A 21,974-nucleotide genomic window follows, 5' to 3' on the forward strand; every position below is an offset into this window, starting at 1 on the left:
ATGAAACTCAAATGGTTGCCTTCAAATTAAAAGCTTTTTCGCCTTTAGGCAGTCATGTTAAGGTTATTCAGAATTTATATAAATGGCACAGTTATTGTTGATATGTTATATCATTTTGACCTGGAAATCGACATCAAAATATACGTATATCTAGGAAACTCAGGAATGTAATAAACGTTCAGACATCAAGTCGTTTGCTTATTTGAAAAGCAAATAAAACCCGTTATTTCTGACATGATCTTTGAATCTTAGATTAGGAAGTATGTGTTTTGAATTTTTTATCCCCCGCCAAAGGCGGAGGGATACAGATTTGTTGTTGTCCGTCCGGCAGTCTGGCTGTCACAAAATTGTGTAAGGGCTATATCTCAAACACTTTATAAGATATCAACATGAATCTTCATGGGTGTATAGATATCAATTGTGGAGGATATCAATTCAACGAATTTGCTAAATGTTTTGTCTCTTATTCTTTTCTCAAAGGTAAATGCACTTTCTTGCGTCAAACCACAGGGTGTTAAAACATTTGGTTGGCATTTTAGGTCACAACACACCATATTTGACCATCCCTACATACTTGCAGATCTCTGTAGTCCTAACCTTTCATGCGGTTTTATGCACTGTTATTGTCAATGTTTTCTTCAACTTCACCGAAGCTTTATAAAGTTTTCAAATATTTTCTTTCTCAATTAGAAAAACATTTGGGACCCTAAACTGGTTTTGTTCCATCCTCAATTCTTTTGTTCCATCCTCGATTCTTATAAAACTGTTTAAATACCTTCACACCAGAATGTAGATGTTTTGATATTTTTGACGGTACAATGCAATCATGCATATTCCACCCTATACGCAAAACTCCAGGCGTCTTAAAGGAAAACAAATTATAAGGTCTAAAATAATTGTGACCAAAATGTTGTATGACATGAAGATGGTTTGATATTGCTATGTATAGCCATCAGAGCATGCAATTTTCAAGGTGCAGTGTTGAGGTAATATGGCAAAAAATATGTTATATGAGTAGGTGTTAACCACTTCTTTCATTTCACAGCCAGTGGTACAACCACAAATATTCAAAATGTCTTCTTTCAAAGAATATTTAATCAGATATTAAACTTGTCATATCCTGACACATTGTTAAAATTATGACAAGCTCAAACCATAGGCCTCATTCATGATAAATGAGCCACGCTTAAGAAACCCAGGTTTAATGCATGTGCGTAAATCTGTAGTCCCAAGACAACACTTTCGGATTTGTTTTAAACAAAAATACTCTTAAAGCGGAAAGTGTTGTCCCTGATTAGCCTATGCAAACTGCACAGGCCAATCAGGGACGGCACTTTACCCACATGCTTTAAGCCTAGATTTCCCAGATCGAGGCTCATATTTGAGTAGGTGTATCCAAGCTGAGGGCTTCAGGTTACATGGGTTTTTGTGGTGACACAATTTTAAAAAGTATTATATATTGAATAGTGTTTTAGAAATGATAAACTGCCAGTTCTAGCGCCTTTGGAAAATAGAAGGTTGTTCTGATGGTGTCTTGTCAAAACCATATTTATGTAAAACAAGCTATGTGAAACTTACATTCAGTGTACCAGTCCAGCTCAGCTGTCAAATGCTTTACATTGGCTTCTTGTACCAGTCCAGCTCAGCTGTCAAATGCTTTACATTGGTTTCTTGTACCAGTCCAGCTCAGCTGTCAATGCTTTACATTGGTTTCTTGTACCAGTCCAGCTCAGCTGCCAAATGCTTTACATTGGTTTCTTGTACCAGGCCAGCTCAGCTGCCAAATGCTTTACATTGGTTTCTTGTACCAGTCCAGCTCAGCTTCCAAATGCTTTACATTGGTTTCTTGTACCAGTCCAGCTCAGCTGTCAAATGCTTTACATTGGTTTCTTTATGTACCAGTCCAGCTCAGCTGCCAAATGCTTTAAATTGGTTTATTGTACAAGTCCAGCTCAGCTGTCAAAATGCTTTACATTGGTTTCTTGTACAAGTCCAGCTCAGCTGTCAAAATGCTTTACATTGGTATCTTGTACCAGTCCAGCTCAGCTGTCAAGTGCTTTAAATTGGTATCTTGTTCCAGTCCAGCTCAGCTGTCATTGCTTTACATTGGTTTCTTGTACCAGTCCAGCTATGCTGTGATATGCTTTACATTGGTTTCTTGTTCCAGTCCAGCTATGCTTGTCATTGGTTTCTTGTACCAGTCCAGCTATGCTTTACATTGGTTTCTTGTACCAGTCCACCTCAGCTGTCAAATGCTTTTAATTGGTTTCTTGTACCAGTCCAGCTATGCTTTACATTGATTTCTTGTACCAGTCCAGCTATGCTTTACATTAGTATCTTGTAACAGTCCAGCTATGCTTTACATTTGTATCTTGTAACAGTCCAGCTATTCTTTACATTTGTATCTTGTAACAGTCCAGCTATGCTTTACATTAGTATCTTGTAACAGTCCAGCTATGCTTTACATTGATTTCTTGTACCAGTCCAGCTATGCTTTACATTGGTATCTTGTAACAGTCCAGCTATGCTTTACATTAGTATCTTGTAACAGTCCAGCTATGCTTAACATTAGTATCTTGTACCAGTCCAGCTATGCTTTACATTGGTATCTTGTAACAGTCCAGCTATGCTTTACATTGGTATCTTGTAACAGTCCGGCTATGCTTAACATTGGTATCTTGTACCAGTCCAGCTATGCTTTACATTGGTATCTTGTACCAGTCCAGCTATGCTTTACATTGGTATCTTGTAACAGTCCAGCTATGCTTAACATTGGTATCTTGTAACAGTCCAGCTATGCTTAACATTGGTATCTTGTACCAGTCCAGCTATGCTTAACATTGATTTCTTGTACCAGTTCAGCTATGCTTTACATTTGGTTTCTTGTTTCATTTCAGCTATGCTTTACATTTGGTTTCTTGTTTCATTTCAGCTATGCTTTACATTGGTGTATTGTACCAGTCCAGCTATGCTTTACATTGGTATCTTGTACCAGTCCAGCTCAGCTTGTAGGGCCAGCTAGCTTAGTTGGTAAAGTGCTAGACTGCAAACACAGTATTGCAGGTTCGATCCCTGGCCTGGACACATGACTGGTATGGGTATTCAGGTCTTGAAATCCTTTCTACTGCTGTTTTTCTGCAACCTCTGATTTGAGTGCGGCTGTTGTCAGAAACTTGCATTATTATGTGCACTTAGTACTGGTAAAAACAGCTTAGGGAGGAAGTGTTAAGTTTGTTAATACTGTTGAAACGGCAAAAAAAAAAAAATTAACAAACAACCAGTCGAGCTCAGAGTTTTTATACTGCATCTGCATTTGCAGAAAAATAATGATCTGCTATAATTCATGATGACAACATGACAGTGTGACATATCACCACATATAGTGCAATTTAGCCTTAAAAATGTTTCATTTGACACTAAACTACGCCCATTTATTTTGTGAAAAGAAAATGATAATGCACTTCAGTGTATTCTTCTAATATTATCTGCTAATAAGTGATAGGTGAAGTACTTAAAATCTGCAACAATTCCATTTTAATTATGGGGTATTTTATTTTGCCGAATTGTGTTCGTGCATGTGGCTATAAATTTTTGTCGGTATTTTGTATTTACAGCATTTAAATAAATAACAATTTAGATATTCAAGTTTTTAAAAACAACTTTTGCAACAAAGTTTTACAATCCCTAAGTTATGTAATAAATATAAATCTTTATAGTTAGCTTTTGAATGTGCCTAATGCAATGTTTTGTTGTAGATTTTGTATCCATCATTTCTGTTTTGCCAGTACTGAGGCAACTTGATTCAGAAATAGGAATGTCTTAAATTGCACACGCACAAACATTTTAATTGAGGAAATAGATTAAACACTAGGCGTAAGATACAACAATTATTTCATTAATGTTTTGAATCATAGGAGCTTAAGGTTATCAATACACTTCAAGACATAATTTATTTGTATTTATCAACCTTTAAGGGTTGAATTCTTACTTTTTAAATCCTTGCCAACTATGTATGCACTCTCTCAGGTGCATTTAGGAATTTTTTAACCAAATAAAAGAAAGGCAAAGTGTCCCAAATACCCACAAACAAATTTCTCGCCTTGCCTACACCGAAACCACTACTGTCTTCCTTTTAAAAAAGTAGCTTGCTCAATAAAAAATGTTGGCTCTGGCTTCAAAAGAATGATTATTAGAATATATTGCTTCGAAAAAAAAAGGCTTGTCAGTTTTCTGGGAAGAACCATTAACACTTTGCATGCTGGGAAATTTGAAGTCTGCTAAAATGTCATCTGCTGAATATCTAAAATTAGCATTTTCTTCGATTTTTTTCAAAGAATACTATCAGAATAGCAAACAGTTTGGATCCTGATGAGACGCCACGTTCTGTGGCGTCTCATCTTGATCCAAACTGTTTGCAAAGGCCTTCAAAATTGGGGTACAGCATTGAAAGAGTTATTTGGTCGCTAGTGTTTTCATTTTACACCAACCCTTTTTATTGTGGAAGTAATTAAAATTAGAGCAAAAAGAAGAAAAAAGCTTGTCTTTGACAACTGGTTGAAGACAACCTATCTATAAAATTGTGTGTTGTCAAAAACATAGCTGACATGAGTGTACAAATGAGAATGTCTTGCTAGTAAAATTGGAAAAAAAATCCTTACCTCAAACAAAAAAAAAATTGTAGAAGCAATTCTGTGAAGTTGGTAACATTTTTTCAAGGATGATCTTACATAAATTTTGTTGGCTGTATTTAAAATATTCCATTTTTTGAATGGTTGTAAAGACATTGCAAAAGGTCATTCTCTTAATAAACAGCCTTCATTACATTGAAAAGGTGGCATAATGTATTATGATCTTGCCCTAAGAAAATCATTAAGTTACGGCATTCTTACTTATTTATGTATTAATGCGTAATATTTAAAAGCAAAAATAGTTTATACATGAACGTCATTAAAGCGTCCACCTTCTCCTTTGAGTGGTAAGCGCTATAAATGATACCAATTGTGAAATTAACATACTAATTATCCATGCTTTTAGTGACCCGTACATGTGAATGCATTTGCGACCTGTATAAGAATCTATAAAGTTTGAGGCATAAAAATAGCTTACTAATTTAATCAACTCCAAGGTGGTAACTTGCTTTATGGTAACGAAACATCTTATTTAAAATAACGCTGGGGTCAGTTTTTGCCTGTTAATAAACAGGCTTGGAGGGACAACCTGAGTTATTCTTTAAAGCAGTTTGTGTGAAGGAGATTATTACTTAATACTCTGAAATCATTTATATTAGCCAGAATAAAATTGTGTGTGTTTTTTGGACTATAAAATTTATGGATTTAGTAATTTGGGAAAAAAGGAATTTGCGTCTGGCATTTTCCAGAAAGTTTGTGTTAAATTCATTGACATGTCAACCTAGGAAATCAACAAAAATCAATGTAGCACATATAAATAATATTTTGAAGGAAATTTTAATTATAATAAGCACATTATTGAAAAGATGCCTTTGAGTTTGTTTCTAAGACAAAACAGATTTAAAATTTACAGCATTCCTGCACAGTTCTTTTCTGTCAACAGCAGTCAGAGATTTCTGAATATGTTAAAATCGGGCAATATATAAATTGGTCAATTTATATATATATATATATATATATATATATATATATATATATATATATATATTATTTTATTTTTTTTATTTATTTTTTTCCCTTTTTTTGGTATTTTTTCAACATAAAACTTATAATGATTGAAGGCTAATTATTTGATAACACAGAAAATGTGTGCACAATTTTACCAATATATATATGGACTGTGCTCTGTGAAATAAGGGTTTAATGCATGTTCATAAAGTGTCATCTGCACAGGCTTATGATCAGGGACAACACTGTCTGCCATTATGATATTTTTTGTTTAAAGAAAGTCTCCTCTTAGCAAAAATCCAATTTAGGCTGAAAGTGTTGTCCCTTATTAGCCTGTGCAGACAACACTTTACCCACATGCACTCAACCCGGGGCTTTAGCCTGTGCAGACAACACTTTACCCACATGCACTCAACCCCCTTTAGCCTGTGCAGACAACACTTTACCCACATGCACTCAACCCCCTTTAGCCTGTGCAGACAACACTTTACCCACATGCACTCAACCCCCTTTAGCCTGTGCAGACAACACTTTACCCACATGCACTCAACCCCCTTTAGCCTGTGCAGACAACACTTTACCCACATGCATTTAACCCCCTTTTCACAGAGCAAGCCTTGCATATATATTGTAAGATCGAGTTTAAATTTCTCTGGACATCCTTTAAGTACTACAAATTAGGTCGGGATTAAATGAGTAGATTAGGTGGGGATTAGGCAAAAAGATAGCTAATAGCATGAATTAATAGGAACGGCTCACATTCGGGCGTTATCTGCAGTGACTGTTACTTACCAAAAGGATTTAGATGACTGTGGTATTATCATTATTATGTGCTGTGCTATTGTACTGAAAGAAGAATGGTTTCAGCATCTTTGACACTTTTTTATGACTGAGCGGAAACACAATGTATAGAATTCGGTAATACCGTTGTGTTTTTGTGAATGAAAACTTAAGATGTGGTTTAAGGTTTCTTTACAGTTTTGTTGGGGGGTTTTGGTGGTAACAGTTGCAGTTCTCAGGAAGTTTGTGAAATGAAGCAGCATGCATAGACTGGGGTAAAATTATTCTGTTGTGTGTTCCTCTGAACTTTTGAAAGCATGCTTTATATTGCATATTTGGAGACTATTTAGATTTGTTTTCAATATAATCATTTGGCTTTTCTAAAGTTTTCAACACAATGTAAAGAATGGGGTAGTATAGTGGTACCACCGTGGTCCTGTTTGAATAAGAAGGAGGCACTGTGATCAACATATTTGTCTTGTACTCTGTTTTCTGCTTTGAAGGGCCATGGCCAATTCATAGCTGTGTTTGTCACTGACTTACCCACAATGTTTAGATGTGATAAAACTTTTTGTGTGGATTATTTGTCAATTATTTCCAGAGGACTGTTCTTACATTGGACAAGTATGCTTTCGGCATTTAGTGAGGTCTTTCTGCATTTAGTGAGGTCTTTCTGCATTTAGTGAGGTCTTTCTGCATTTAGTGAGGTCTTTCTGCATTTAGTGAGGTCTTTCTGCATTTAGTGAGGACTTTCTGCATTTAGTGAGGTCTTTCTGCATTTAGTGAGGTCTTTCTGCATTTAGTGAGGTCTTTCTGCATTTAGTGAGGTCTTTCTGCATTTAGTGCATAAGTTGTTCAGGAAATGCACCCTCATGTAATAACTATGGTAACATCATTGTGTTAAATCACAGTTTTTAAAAACTGATTTCTCAGGTCAGTTTCTTTTCACAAACAGGTTATACTCATGATAGACAAGATTTTTGATAAAAAAAATCCCAATTTGGTGCATTTTGTCGATAAAAAAATCCCAAATTTACCACTTTTATCGATTAAAAAAATCCCAATTTGACCAGACTCCTTTTCCCCAAATGGCTAGAATAACCCCTGGTTGTCCTTTTTGTATACTTTTTGGCTGACTGGAACACCATGTAGTTTGGGGTTTTGAGTTTTGTTCATTCATGACCATGTTATTGTCAAGTTTTCAGAAAATTGAGGCACTTTATATGTTACATGTAAGTGTAGCAATATGTTTGATAATTAAATGTCTCAAAAGGTTTTATAATAAATTCTGAATTAAGATCAGGTATCCCCATTCATAAACCAAAGGTTTGATATACTGTTTGTCTATGAATTTTACATTGAGGGTGGTAGTTTCGTTGCGCTTTCCTTCTTTGGAGCGCCTTATTATACATTTTAAGAAAACAGTTAAGAGAGATTTGTGTTGCTTGACCATTTATACTATTGTTATATAATAATTATAACAACATTGTCAAAATTGTGGTTTGTTTGTATGTTGTTTCAGATGAGGTTTTCATTTTTTTGAGTTCAGGGGAGGGGCATAGAAGTTGAGTTTTTAATATTGCTACATGTATTATGTTCCAATATTTGAAAGGGTTTTTCAACTCTCAAGGAGATATCTGTAGAACAGCTGTTCTGGATTAAGAACAGTTTAACAATTCATTTTAGCATAAGCTGTTTGATATTGATATTTAGTCTGTCTGTTTTTTGGATTCTTGTATTGGACATATTATTGAAGAATAATTCTGTGGTGGAATAATTTTCCACAAAGTCATTTGGTATTACTATTGTTGATGATTTTGTGGCGTGTTTTTGGGATATTTAATAATTTGTTAAACAGCTGAATATGGGAATTATGTTTTCTTCAACAGCAGTGGAATAGTGGAATGTTGTTGTCATGGATATATGTATTTTTCCATAGTTTGTTTGTTGATATTGGAACGTGAAAGTTCCATAAATGATTAGTGGTGCCTTTTTAACTGAATCCTTGCAGTATACAGACTACAGTCAATACATGATAAAATAACAAATATCTTTCCCAAATGACTGCCTAAAATTTCCATAGGAAGGTTTCAAAAAAAAAAGTTGTTTTTTTAATAGCATTTAAGTTGCAGCTCTATGGCTTGAACCTTACTAAAAAATATTAAAGTTTTAAAATCATTTTTTCTCAATTTTAAAGTATTTGTTAGCAAAACATAAAATCTTCCCAATTTTAGTCAAAATGAAGCAACTTTTCTCAATCCAAAGGGTCACGGCCCCATTCCCAAAATGGTGAAAAAAACACACTGCTGTCTGCTCAAAACACACAAGTTATACAGTCATGATTTATAACAAAAAGCTCCATTCCCAAAATGGTGAAAAAAACACACTGCTGTCTGCTCAAAACACACAAGTTATAGAGTCATGATTTATAACAAAAAGCTGTTATAATTTCTGTGTTTTCAGTAAATCTATGAGTGGCTCCTACTCAATGAAGGGCACACAGCCAGCAGGAGTAGGGGTCAAAAAGGGGTCACTGGCAACCAATGGCAACGGGCCGCCACCTCTGACCTACCCGGCAGATCCACCAGACGATGAAAACATGAACGAGATCATCGACGACAATGTGGAGCTTACTATCCACCTGCCAGATGGGACTGTTAAACAACAATCGGAAGATTCGAAGTAAGTTTCTGGGCTGATATTCTACAAGATTCTAAGAGTTTTGTGATAATTTAAAGGGGCCTTTTCACAGATTTCGGCATATTTTGAAGTTTGTCATTAAATACTTTATATTGATAAATGTAAACATTGGATCTTAAAAGCTCCAATAAAAAATCAAGAATAAAATGTAAAAAAGGAAAAAAAAGTAGCCGGTACCAGGGCTCGAACCAGTGACCCCCGGAGTCCTGGAGTTAGTCTGAAGTAAAAAAGCATTAGCCCTCTTGGCTATTCCGCAAGGTATACGCAGTTAAAGTATTTTATACCTTTTACAAGCAATCTTCGTAGTTTCGTAAATTTAAACGACAACAACAGAACTCTCCAAATGATTCAATCATTTCGCGTTGCAACGCTTTATAATTTTTAGGTTTTCAAATCGTCAAAAGATACATATAATGGCCGCTATTGGACTATGGTAAATGTTCAGTAATACTGTTTCCTCACAAATATCATAACTAAAACGAAACTTTGCGAATCTGAAACAACTTTTTTCAATTTTGTCAATTTACCAAACCGTGAAAAGATCCCTTTAATTAGTTTAGTATAAACCTATTTATTTTAACTCAATCGCTTTGAAAGCCTACGGCTTATTGAAATGACTTGAGCAATTTTTTTGGGTAGAACCAGTGCTTGGTGTTTTTATGGGAGATCTGAAGAAGCTCCCGGTGGAGAACGAACCCATTGCTTCTCAGTTAGGGGGGACACCATGTCCACTACATTTCTGGGCTTACATTCAACAAAATGATGAGAATTTTGTCTTACATCAAATATAGTGAGCAACTATGGCAAACTTCACCTTAACAATTTGTATTGATATTTAAAGATAAATAACTCCCCCTGGCGTAGTAGATATAGTGTCCACCTAGAGACCAGGATGTCATGGGTTCAGTCCCAATTGAGGAATTGTTAGTTAGATCTCCCTCAAAGATGCCAAGTACTGGTTATACCCAAATGTACTCGAGAGCATTTTAATAAGCCTTTATAAAGATTGATGAATTAAATATGCATATAAATTTTAATTTTGATGAGTTGTCTAGCTTTAAGCCTTTTAAGTGTTAAAAGGATATTCCACTGTGCAAGGTGTATATTAGCTGAGATGAGGACAAGTTACCCCCCTTGTTGAAATAAAATTTCAAACAAAATTATTGTTATCATGGACAGCTTTAAATGTATCAATTTAGACTGGGTTAAAAAGTGCAGACAGTTATTTGTTTGGGTAAGAATTACATCCCAGAGGTCAATATGTCCCTTGTTTAAATACACGGTTTAAAATCCCTTTCAGTCTGTTTATTTGGTTATAAGTGGCAATGCTTTGAACATGGATAAATGAGCATGGTGATTCAGTTGCGTACTAATGACATTTGAAAGGTCATTTAAAGTTATGTCCCTTGCTTAAATACACAGTTTAAAATCCCTTTCAGTCCACTTCTGGTCTCTTTTAATCAAGTGACGAAAGTGGTATGATACCCTGATAAGTGGTGATTAATTGGAGCTGTATATCAAACATACTCGGGATATGTAAATATTTGAATTCAACAGTATTTAATAATCTGGTGTGGGGTTTTCAACTGGTAGCCTGTTTCGAGATTAAATAAACCTCACTACATTATGAACTTTGAACTTCTGTGTACGATTAAATATTTGTATTGTGTCTAATAATACAGCGATTTTTTTCCTTCTTTATAAAGTACAGGTAAACGGCACTTTCCCAATTACGAAAAAACTACAAATTGCCCAATTGCTGTCCTAGGTTAAACAATGAGGCTCGTAGCTAAATTAAATAATTAATGAAACAGGTGGTTTCAATCAATATATTTAGTGTCAGTGCTAATAGGGCTTGCCTGGACCCGGACAATGTTGATATGTTAATTTTTGTGAAAACAAACATCAAACTGTATGAACAGTGAAAAGTGTATGTTAACGAGCAAACTATTAAGTGAATAAACCTTAAGGTTTTGTTTTGACATTGCTACAATTTTAAACGAGAACTTTGTTATGTTTTTTGTTAATAAATGTTGAATGCTTTGTACATTGTAGTCAAATTATACTTCTAAAACATTGATTTCTTTAATGTTGACATACAATTCTCATTTTCTCTTATCTGAGGAATCCGGATCCGAAAAACTGTAAGAAACCATATTTGGATTCCGATTCGGATGCGAACAAATTTTTTGGATTCGTTGCAGCCCTAGGTTAAACAATGAGGATTGTAGCTAAATTAAATAATTAATGAAACAGGTGGTTTCAATCAATATTATGATTTAGTGTCCACTGACCAATCTTTATAGATATGAGCCTTGTTTTTAGAAAACTGGGTTTAATGCATGTGCGTACAATGTTGTCCCAGATTAGCCTGCGCATTCTGCACAGGCTAATCAGGGACGACACTTTCCGCCTTAATTGGATTTTTGCTAAGAAGAGACTTCTTTTAAACGAAAAATGTCATAAAAGCGAAAGTGTTGTCCCTTATAAGCCTGTTCAAACTGCACAGGCTAATCTGGGATGTCAATTGACGCACAAGAAATTTGCCCATTTTTCTTTGAACACGACTCGTATATAAAAAGCTTGTATGAGTAATCAGCTTGGAATGGTATTTGGGGCAACTGAGTTGAAGGCCAACATCACTGTAATTAAAAAGAAAAAAAAGATTGCGACTCAAACATTTGTTTTCGGATGGAGTTATAGCCAGTTCACTTTTTATGTGCAAACAGCATAAAACCAGAACAGCCTGCGAGTAACTCGCAGTCTATTCAGGTTTTATGCTGTTTGCTGCTCAGATCTAAGGGTTGGAAATAAAGCCTTTACAACTTGAACCTAGTAAGAAAGGTCTTTAATTTAATTTAACTTTCTTAGTAACTACAAATGCGTAAAAAAACGTATCTTAGTGGTAAAAAGTTAATACTACGTATCTAAGTGTTATAGGGTTAATACTACGTAAGTTTTTTGGAAGGTAGCGTACATGAAGGCATGGCTCAGGATTGCAATGGGGCCAGTCAGGTAAAGGTAAAGGCATTTTAACCCTTTGCATGCTGGGAAATTTCTTGTCTGCTAAAATGTCGTCTGCTGAATTTCTAAAATTAGCATTTTCTTTGATTTTTTTTCAAAGAATACTATCAGAATAGCAAACAGTTTGGATCCAGATGAGACGCCACATTCTGTGGCGTCTCATCTGGATCCAAACTGTTTGCAAAGGCCTTCAAAATTCGGTTCCAGCGCTCAGACAGGGTTAACATAAACAAAAAAGTAAACTGGTTGTTTCCATTCAACTTCTTGAGTCTGATTTGACAATCTTGATGAAACTTAGGATATAGCAATTTTTTATGTGGCCTAGCCATGGATTGTATATTGAGTATGTTGGGTTAAAAGGTCAAGGTCACTATGCCTTAAAATTGAAAATTGTTTTTCGGTGCATAAGTTAAGTTTGCATTTACCAATCTTTAAAAAAAATGTGAATATATTTAGCTGCAATAGAGGATTAAATGCTTGGGATTGAATTCTAGGCATATTGGATCAAGGTCAAATTCATTATGCCCCCCTTCGAAGAAGAGAGGATATACTGTTTTGCTGGATGTCAGTCGGTCTGTCTGTTGGTAGGACAGTTCGTTTCCGATCAATAACTTGTGAACGGATTGACCAATGGGCTTGATACTTCCCATGTGCATTAACCTTTGCCAATAGATGACCCCTATCAAATTTGGGGTCACTAGCTCAAAGGTCACTGTCACACTAAGAGTGAAAATTGTTTCTCATCAATAACTTGTTAGCGGAGAGACAGATTGGCTTGATATTTCCCATGTGCATTGGTGTTGGACAGTAGATGGCCCCTATTGAAATTGGGGTCTTTAGGTCAAAGATCAACGTCACTGACACACTAAGTGTGAAAGCATTTCTGATCAATAACTCTTCAGCAAATTGACTAAGTCACACTTATATGATAAGATTAACTCTTATGGTCAGTTTTGTTGCAAAACATCATGTGTCAAGGCCCTGTTTTGGGGGGCATGTGTCTCAAAACTGGGAGCTCTTGTTGTTTCCAAAAATTGAAAAAAGTGCCCGCTTCACAATTTTTTTTTCATACAGAGGTATTTTATTGAAATTTTTTGTGTAAGCTGCTTTTATGCAGACCAAGAATGTGTTTTTGAGACAATTCGGGTTAACTCTTTCAGTGCGGGAACCGAATTTTGAAGGCCTTTGCAAACAGTTTGGATCCAGATGAGACGCCACAAAACGTGGCGTCTCATCAGGATCCAAACTGTTTGCTATTCTGATAGTACTCTTTGAAAAAAAATCGAAGAAAATGCTAATTTTAGAAATTCAGCAGACAACAAATTTCCCAGCATGCAAAGGTTTAAGGTCAAGGTCAATGCATAGACAAAACTGGTTCTGCAAAATTACTAGATTATGGATTATTGCACTGAATGTTTTGTTTACTATATTAGCCTACATATAATAAAAATTATACCAAGCTTGTGGTTTCGTATGAGACTAGTTAGTTCAAAGATCAATACCACTTTCTATAAAAACAGTGAAACATTCCGCTCCATAGCTTGGGGATATTGTTAATGTGAAATTATATATTTATATATATTATATAAATCTTAAAGTATATAAAGTAAAGGAATAGACGGAGACATTGAAATCCTTGTTTTGTGACTTCACATCTTTCTTATTTGTGTGGTTATAAGCTTAACGCTTTCCCACTCAGAAGCAAAGTGAAAATGGCTATGTGCAAACAGCATAAAACCAGAACGAGTAACTAAAAGGTTAAAACTCGGTTGCGTGGAAATGAAAGGTCTCTTGAGAAAATTCTTTAAACTTTTATGTTGACAAATGAAAAACTATTCAAATATTTCAGCATAAAGGCAGACATGACCGTTTTTCCTTGAATGATTAAGATGGCTCTGTTTTGTAAATTTGTTGGATGTCAATCCTTTTTTTTTGCTCTGCAAATTCTTAAAATAACTGTGATGCTTCTGCTTGGATAGACACAGCCACTTTTAAATAATGGCGGAACATGCGACATTTGATTAGATATTTAACTTGAATCCACTAAGCTGAGTATAGATTGAAGATAATTGCCAGTTTATTGTTGTGTTACAATGCTGTCCATTTGATATATCTTTTCAATAATGGGTGTGAAATACCCAAGAGGATTGGATTTAAGAAATTCTAGCTTACAATTAACTTTAATTTTGAGTTTATTACAATACAGTGGTGGGTGAAATTCTGAAATAATTTATAACTTTACTGCTAGTGGGAAGGGAAGAAAGGTTTTGTTGATCTGTTGAGAGGACAGGCTTGCATGTATGAAATTAAATGTTTAAACAGACTATGTGTATTTAGAACTGTCTGCTCTATTGCATTGTATTGGACCTAATTGGTTGTTGTGGTTATAATTAGAGAGCGTTTAAGTTCAGTAATTGAAATGTACAACAGTTGAATATGACTCTTAATTGTGTACTGTATCAACAGAAAGGAGAACTGAAGTTAAACTTTGTTGAGATAGAGGAAAGCATTTTGGATACACATGCATAAGCAGCATAGTTGTCACCCATGCTTGAATGAATTACGGAATAGACACATGTACTTCCGTCTTTGTCAATGGGCCCAGTCTGTTCAAAGAAAGGAGATTGTGCTGTGACAGTTTTTGGTATCAATAGTGTTCTGGGTAGTAAAATGGTGTATGTGTAATATAAGCAAAGAAATGTTTTCAAGAAAAAAGGAACATCTGTCTTCTGGGCTAAATGAATTAATCCCAACAGAAGACACAGACAAGATGGATAAAGTGGGAAAAAACAGTGTTGAACCTGTTACGTCGAAAGCTTTACATGCCTTATTAGAAATCAAAGATAATCACCACATGCATGATCCTCATGTGGAAGAAACAAACGTAGAAGAGTTACGGAAATCGCAAAGGGTAATTATGACTTTTATTATACGTTTTTTTTCACATTTTCTTTTCAGTATCCCAATGATGGACCTTCTGGTAAAAATTGCAAGTTCCAGCAAACTGAATCCGGCTGCGCACACTTTGGTAGTACTTACAGGAGATAAGTGGAAGCAAATTGACTTCAAAGCTAACAAGACCATAGGTCTGTTAGCAAACGAGGACCGCTCCGTTTCGGTTCAGGTCGTCAAAAAGCAAAAAGAGGAGAAAGTGAAACTGAAAACAGCCAATCAGCCGTTTGAGGTAACGCATTTACATCGACTGAATGTAGTTAGATCATTATAGTGGTATTTGATGATGTCACTCCCATATTATGGCATCACTTGTTGTTGTTGTTGTTTTTTGGCATCATCCATCACATTTTTTATGACATCATTTTTATTAGATCACGTCATTTCTCAATTATGACATCAGTGGGTATTGATGGTATCAATAAATTAAAATGAATACAAGTTTTAAAATCCATCCTTATACTTTTATAAAACATAATTTAAATACATATATGACATCATGAAGTCACTGCCAAATACATGTAATGAAATCACAATCACTTCATTATTGTTTTTGTCACACCAAAATTGTGACATCTCTGACTTTTTAAGTTAAGGCATCCATTTTGATGAAACCAGGTATAACCTCTGCTACTTCATACTAATAGTGACACAATTATTCACTTGATGATGTCACTTCAGGACAAAATTATAAACCACGATTTATAGCGTATTTAAGTGTAAGTTAATAATTAATACCATGATTATAACCAGAGGGCGTAATCATGTGATAGTTAAGATGGCAACGTCTATGCCGAGACAGGTGTTTTTCGTTGTTTTATACCCTTTATTACTTGTATTAATTTTTCAAATGCGGCTCACTCTCCAGCCATATCAGCAAAAAAGTTGCTTACCTTTATGTTGTATTAATATTCGCTCTATATCGCGACTTAACTTGCTGGGATGACCTAATTCCAGCTCCACTAAGAAAATTGGCAGCGAGTAAAGTTGAGATATATAGCGAATGTTAATATGCAATAAACACTAATCACTTTCTTACTGATATTGCAGTAAAGTGAGCATCATTAAAAAATAAGCAAAAGTAATAAAGGGTATTAAACCTGTCTTGGCATAGAAGTCGCCATCTTGACTATCATGTGATTACCCCCTCTGATATTATATTTAAGCGTGGGTTAATGTTGATTACTTGATAGTTTGATTGAAGGCTTTTGTGCATGAAGCTTGTTTATTGAGTTTTAATGACATAATCTCTATATGTCTCAAGACATAATCTCCAAATGTCTCAATACCTAATCTCTAAATGTCTCAATTAAGACATAATCTCTAAATGTCTCGAGACATAATCTCTAAATGTCTTGAGACATATTCTCTAATTGTCTCAAGGAGTAAGGATTAAACAATGGCTTTCTTGAAATTGCAGAATTGTTTTTATCCCATCATCAGACGTGCATTGTCGAAATAAACCACTGTGGAATAAATTTTCCTCTATTTCGGCAGTGCTGAAATATAGCTGTCACGCGCGGTGGAGAATGGTCATATTACTCGGAATCAACTATAAAGTAATAATTTTTAGTAAAATCGAATCAGATTCAACAAAACAAACAATTTGATACCAAGATGTAAAATATTTTTAACACATAATGCAACTCAAAAAGCAAAAAAACATTATTTACAAATATTAAGTGCGCGTACTCGTGACATCATTATTAACATGTCATAAGACACAATGCATGTTCTTTCATGCTAAAGCTGCAGTTGTTTAGTGTTGTTTTTTTCATTATTTCTTAAAAATCGGGGACGTAGAGGTATGATAAACAGAAAAACAGGTAAGTTACTGATCTTTTTGTAATGTATTAGGCTCGGTACGATTAAGATAATGAAACAATGTTTGCTTAAAATAATTTTGGGATTTTCCGTGTAGTTCGATTTTCCTATTCTATTTTTAAAGACATAATTTACGACTAAGAAAATTGATGGGATAAATCGCCAAGGCTCGTGGTTCAGATTTTCTAAGCCTCGCAAAATAAACATTGCTTTATTCGGCACCGACCTAGTATTCTCTATATGTAAATATAAATAAAGAGCTTGAAATATCAATTCATATTGTCTTTAATAAGGTTTGTTTTTCTTATAATCTATTTGATATTTATTATAGATTAAGGAATATGTAATTTCTTGGAATTGACTTTAATGAATTCATAAAGTTTCAGCAATGCTATATGTTATGTTTAACTTCTTGCCTTATAAAACCTTATGCCTAATTTTCATGGCATCTTATTTCACGCATACAGTTATGATTCTATTTCGTCATATCACTGTCAGTCTTAAATGAGATTGTGCGGGGCATGCACAGATCCGTGTGCTGACGTCGTTTTGAAGTGTTATCAGGTGTGAATTTGCTAAGAAGAATTTTCATCGATTTCTAGGATTTACGTGTTATTTAATAAACTTTTAATTATAAAATACTCCTGTCGGGAGTTTTTTCTCCTTAAGAGAGATTATTTGGTGTAATATATTAAAAGGTTCTTTATTGCATGTTGCAAGGTGATGAAAGAAATCATGCAGCATAAAGTGCAGCTTAAATGGATTGCTCAAGTTTTATTGTTACACACAGTATCAAATGTATTAGTTGCCTGTGATTATTATTACAATTAGAATATTTTGAAGTGGGGAAGATATCTTGGAAACAAATAATTGCTTTTAACTAACTGAAGTGCGCAATATATATATTATTAAGTGGCATAGATACTTAACCCTTTCAGTGCGGGAACCGAATTTTAAAGGCCTTTGCAAACAGTTTGGATCCAGATGAGACGCCACAGAACGTGGCGTCTCATCAGGATCCAAACTATTTGCTATTCTGATAGTATTCTTTGAAAAAAATAGAAGAAAATGCTAATTTTATAAATTAAGCAGACGACATTTTAGCAGACGACAAATTTCCCAGCATGCAAAGGGTTAAGCAACAGAACATACTCTTTACATAAAACATATGACTGTGGAGTGTTAAACAGAGAAAATCTTTTCATGTGCAATAAACATTAAATGTTTATAATTGTAAACTTGTTCAATGTCATATGTGTCAAACTGATAATAATTTTTTCATGTAAATTTGTAATTGTAAACTTCTTTAATGTCTGAAAAGAGTGTGAATAGACTCATTAACTGATTGGTCATTATTATAGCCAAAAATAAATCAGTGATCATGAAAGTGATTAATGCTTTCAGTTGTGGTACTGTTCTCATGATACATTCAATGCATGACATATTACTGAAATATATATTTATATATTATGTGAACATAATTTATTTTGGATTTTTTTTTATGATGAAGTAATTATACATACATGCATTAACTATACTTCTTTTAAGTCTAGACATTTTGTTCATGTGCATAGTAATGATTACACCTTAGGTGTGATCAATCATTAAATTATTATAATATTACGGTTTTGATGGAAAATTTCAATTAATGCTATTACAGTTTTAACATAATTTATGTGAATAAAATATATTTGACATTCCTTACCTAACCTAGGCTATAAAACACCATGGTGCAATAAAAGTATTTTGGAAGTCTCTTATGTAGATGTCTTGAGAAACATATGTAATCCTTTGATAAATGAGCATATAAAGTGAGCATCATAAAATCATAGTAAAACTTGAAATTAAGAAATCCCCAACAGATGTTATGGACATTGTTGTAATAGACTACCCCTCCCTCTGCAATCACATGTAAAACAAAGAGACCTTTATACGGGTACTTGGGTCAAGTATTTTCCTAGGTGTTTTGTGAAATGTTTATCTTAAGGAAATATAAATATGATCTATTAATGGCGCTAGGTACAGTAAATCATAACTGTTGCCAAAATCTTTTATGCAATGTTTGCATTTCTAAATGTATCTTTGTTCTAAATGAAATAATAAATTGTGTTTGACTGTAACAAAGTAACTTGCTAAGTATACTTATCATTGGTGTTCACTTATTAATTTATAATTTTTTTTAATTTTTATAATTTTTTACCTTATCAGTTTTTGTTGTTCTTTTTTTAAGGCAATCAATATATATAATATATAAAAATAAATGCACATTATTACATGTTTAAATAATGACAGATATTTTAAACTATTGCTCATGGATCAAACATCCGCCGGCCGTGAGGAAATATAACGCACTGTTTTGTGTTTCCCAAAATAATCTTATTACGTAATCTTATTTTTTGTCTTTCAAATAATAACAAAAGATATAGAAACCATTTTTAAGCTTGTAAAGAAGTCTGCAGATCTTTAAGGCTGATCACTTTCTTATAATCCGAGATTAAAAACAATGTTACAAAATCATTTAAACCTATAATGAAATGTTTAGCTATACAGACATTGGAACTGTACGTATTTCTTGTGTCATTATATTCAGACATTCATGTTCAAATCATGCCCTGAAAATATTGAGAGAAAAAATTACACATTTGAAGATTTATTTTTCAAAAGACGAAAAAAGTCATGAAATGAGTTATTTTAGCAATTTATATATATATATATAATGTATATAGTTAAACTTTCCATGACAAATGAATAATGGTATAAACACTTTGTAGGATTCCTGTTTACAAGCACATCTTAAAAGCACCCCTACCCCACCCTTAAATGACTAGTGACAAGGTCAAAGTTACACCCCCTTTTTATTGCAGTCTGAAAAAAATGACAGCAATCGCTTTGTATGTGATGTAATGGTAACAATGGTCTTGACAGAGTGACATATTTTGCTTGTTGTTCCTTGAGATATTTTCACCTTTCGTATGTATTGGCTTCTGGGCAAAAATGTTATGGATTCTGTTGTTGTAAAATGTTTGTTTGACAAACTACTTTAATGATAAGCTTTAATCTGTCATTTTGCCGTAAGGTTCCTTTGAGATTTTAGGTGTTACATTGCTGTGAATGGTTATTGGTAATAATCTTAGTGATTTGAAGCTTAAATGGGTGGATCATTTGTCCTTGGGTAAGTCCATTATGTTGAATTATTATTGATATTTTTTTCCATTTATATTTACAATTGTACTATCAATTAATATGTTCTGAAGTAAGTAGACATATGCATTTGATTTGCTATTGGCTTTGGGTAAATAATGTGTGTACTTTTTTTTAAAAGACACCTTTGGCTTAATAATGTGTGTAAATTAACTAATTGGTTATAAAAACACTTTCAAATGAATTTTATTTTGTTGCATGAGAATTATTCACTTCATTGAATAACACATTGTAACTCAAATAAATGTGTAAATGCACTTTATAGAATAATGTAAATCATTAAATAAATGGATTTAAACTGTCAAGACTCAAGACTATAGGAATGTTATTGGGATATTTTTGCCCAAATATAACCAGATATGTCCCTTCTTCATTACATATTTCATTGAGAGATGTATTAAATTTCAAGTTTTTAGCACTTCAGCCATCAACCGTAACCATTATTATCATTCTGCCTTTAAATTGATGTGCCACCCGACTTTATTTTTTTATAGTTAAGTCTGGATTTCTTCTTTCTATATGCATATAAGGAATACACTTTTTTTTTAAAGTAAACAGGTTTTTGTGTTAGAGGTTAGTGTTTTGAGATGGGGGTATTTGGCATTTATGTATTTGGAATAGTATTGATTTTATGAAATGGAAATTTCATGAAGTAAGGAACACTTTGAAAATAGAATTCACAGACAAAAGGTCAGTAAACCTTAAGTATTTTTTACCATTAGACGAGCTGCATGGTTATAATATTTCCAATGTATTTATTTAACGAATATTTATTATTATTTCAGTTCCTTGATATATCTAAATATTTCTAAATGAGCTATTTGTATATGTATATATTATAACATTGGGACATTAATTATTACATTGGGAAAACTGATTGTTGTTGTAGGTCACCAGGAAGTACAAGTGGATTAATTAAGCCTGTGAAATTCATTTCAAACACGGAGCCCATTCCAAATAAAGCTTGATGAATGTGTGTAAACTATCATCCCAGATTAGCCAGTGCTGTCTGCATAGGCTAATCAGGGACAATACTTTTGTTATGAAGTTTTTTGTTAAAAGGATGTCCTATCGACACAAAAATCCAGTCTAGGTAGAATTAGTGTCATTCCTTATCTGGGAGGATACTTTACACACTTGCTTTAACCCTTTGCATGCTGGGAAATTTGTCTTCTGCTAGAATGTCGTCTGCTGAATTTCTAAAATTAGCATTTTCTTCGATTTTTTTCAAAGAATACTATCAGAATAGCAAACAGTTTGGATCCTGATGAGACGCCACATTTTGTGGCGTCTCATCTGGATCCAAACTGTTTGCAAAGGCCTTCAAAATTCGGTTCCCGCACTAAAAGGGTTAAGCCCTGATTTTCCAGAGTTCAGCTAAAATATTTTATTTAATCATAAAATACTTTAAACATAAAATACTGGAAATTAATGCTTTGATCCAAAATTAATTCCAACTAAATTGTATTCCTCTTCAAAAGGAATTGAAGTAAGCTGTAAAGTCACTTCAAGACTTGTCTGTGTCTCTTTAACAATCTATTTGTGTCTCAGGTCTGATTTACTAAAAAGACGTCCAATTATGAACTTGCCTAAAAAACGATGACCTTGTCCCAGGCAGTGTTCTAGCAAGTTCTAGCAGGTGGCTTAAGATTGTTAAACTTCATAGAACCATTCAAAGCTACAATAAAACAAGCTTAAGCATCAGTGATAAGTTAAGCATCATGTCTGTTTCATTTTCACGGCAAAAACAGTGGCGCAAACTTTTGTGTGGTCTCATGAAAATGTGTACTGTCGATTGTGATGGGAAAAAAAGGACATATTAATTCAGGTTTTACTAGGCAAAGAAGATGAAGTGCT

The 21,974-nt window shown here is 33.9% G+C and overlaps 1 protein-coding gene across 13 annotated transcripts in view; it reads left to right on the forward strand.

The window, feature by feature from the left end:
- Positions 1 to 21,974, forward strand: part of LOC127856309 (uncharacterized) — an 82,395-nt gene that overhangs the window by 19,986 nt on the left and 40,435 nt on the right. For 10 of the 13 annotated variants that reach the window (XR_008037956.1, XM_052392440.1, XM_052392432.1 and 7 more), the window contains exons 2-3: positions 8,880 to 9,098; positions 15,099 to 15,324. Coding sequence is in view for 11 of the 13 variants with exons in the window: in XM_052392440.1 (XP_052248400.1) it covers positions 8,880 to 9,098; positions 15,099 to 15,324 (445 nt within the window). In the remaining 2 variants the exon portion in view is untranslated. Of the gene's footprint in view, positions 1 to 6,439; positions 6,555 to 8,879; positions 9,099 to 14,561; positions 15,052 to 15,098; positions 15,325 to 20,035; positions 20,089 to 21,974 lie in introns of those variants that run through there. The other 3 variants (XM_052392434.1, XM_052392443.1, XM_052392445.1) reach the window with 3 other exon arrangements.

This window comes from Dreissena polymorpha, chromosome 13 (assembly GCF_020536995.1).
Source record: "Dreissena polymorpha isolate Duluth1 chromosome 13, UMN_Dpol_1.0, whole genome shotgun sequence".
In the NCBI taxonomy this organism is placed as follows: Eukaryota; Metazoa; Mollusca; class Bivalvia; order Myida; family Dreissenidae; genus Dreissena; species Dreissena polymorpha.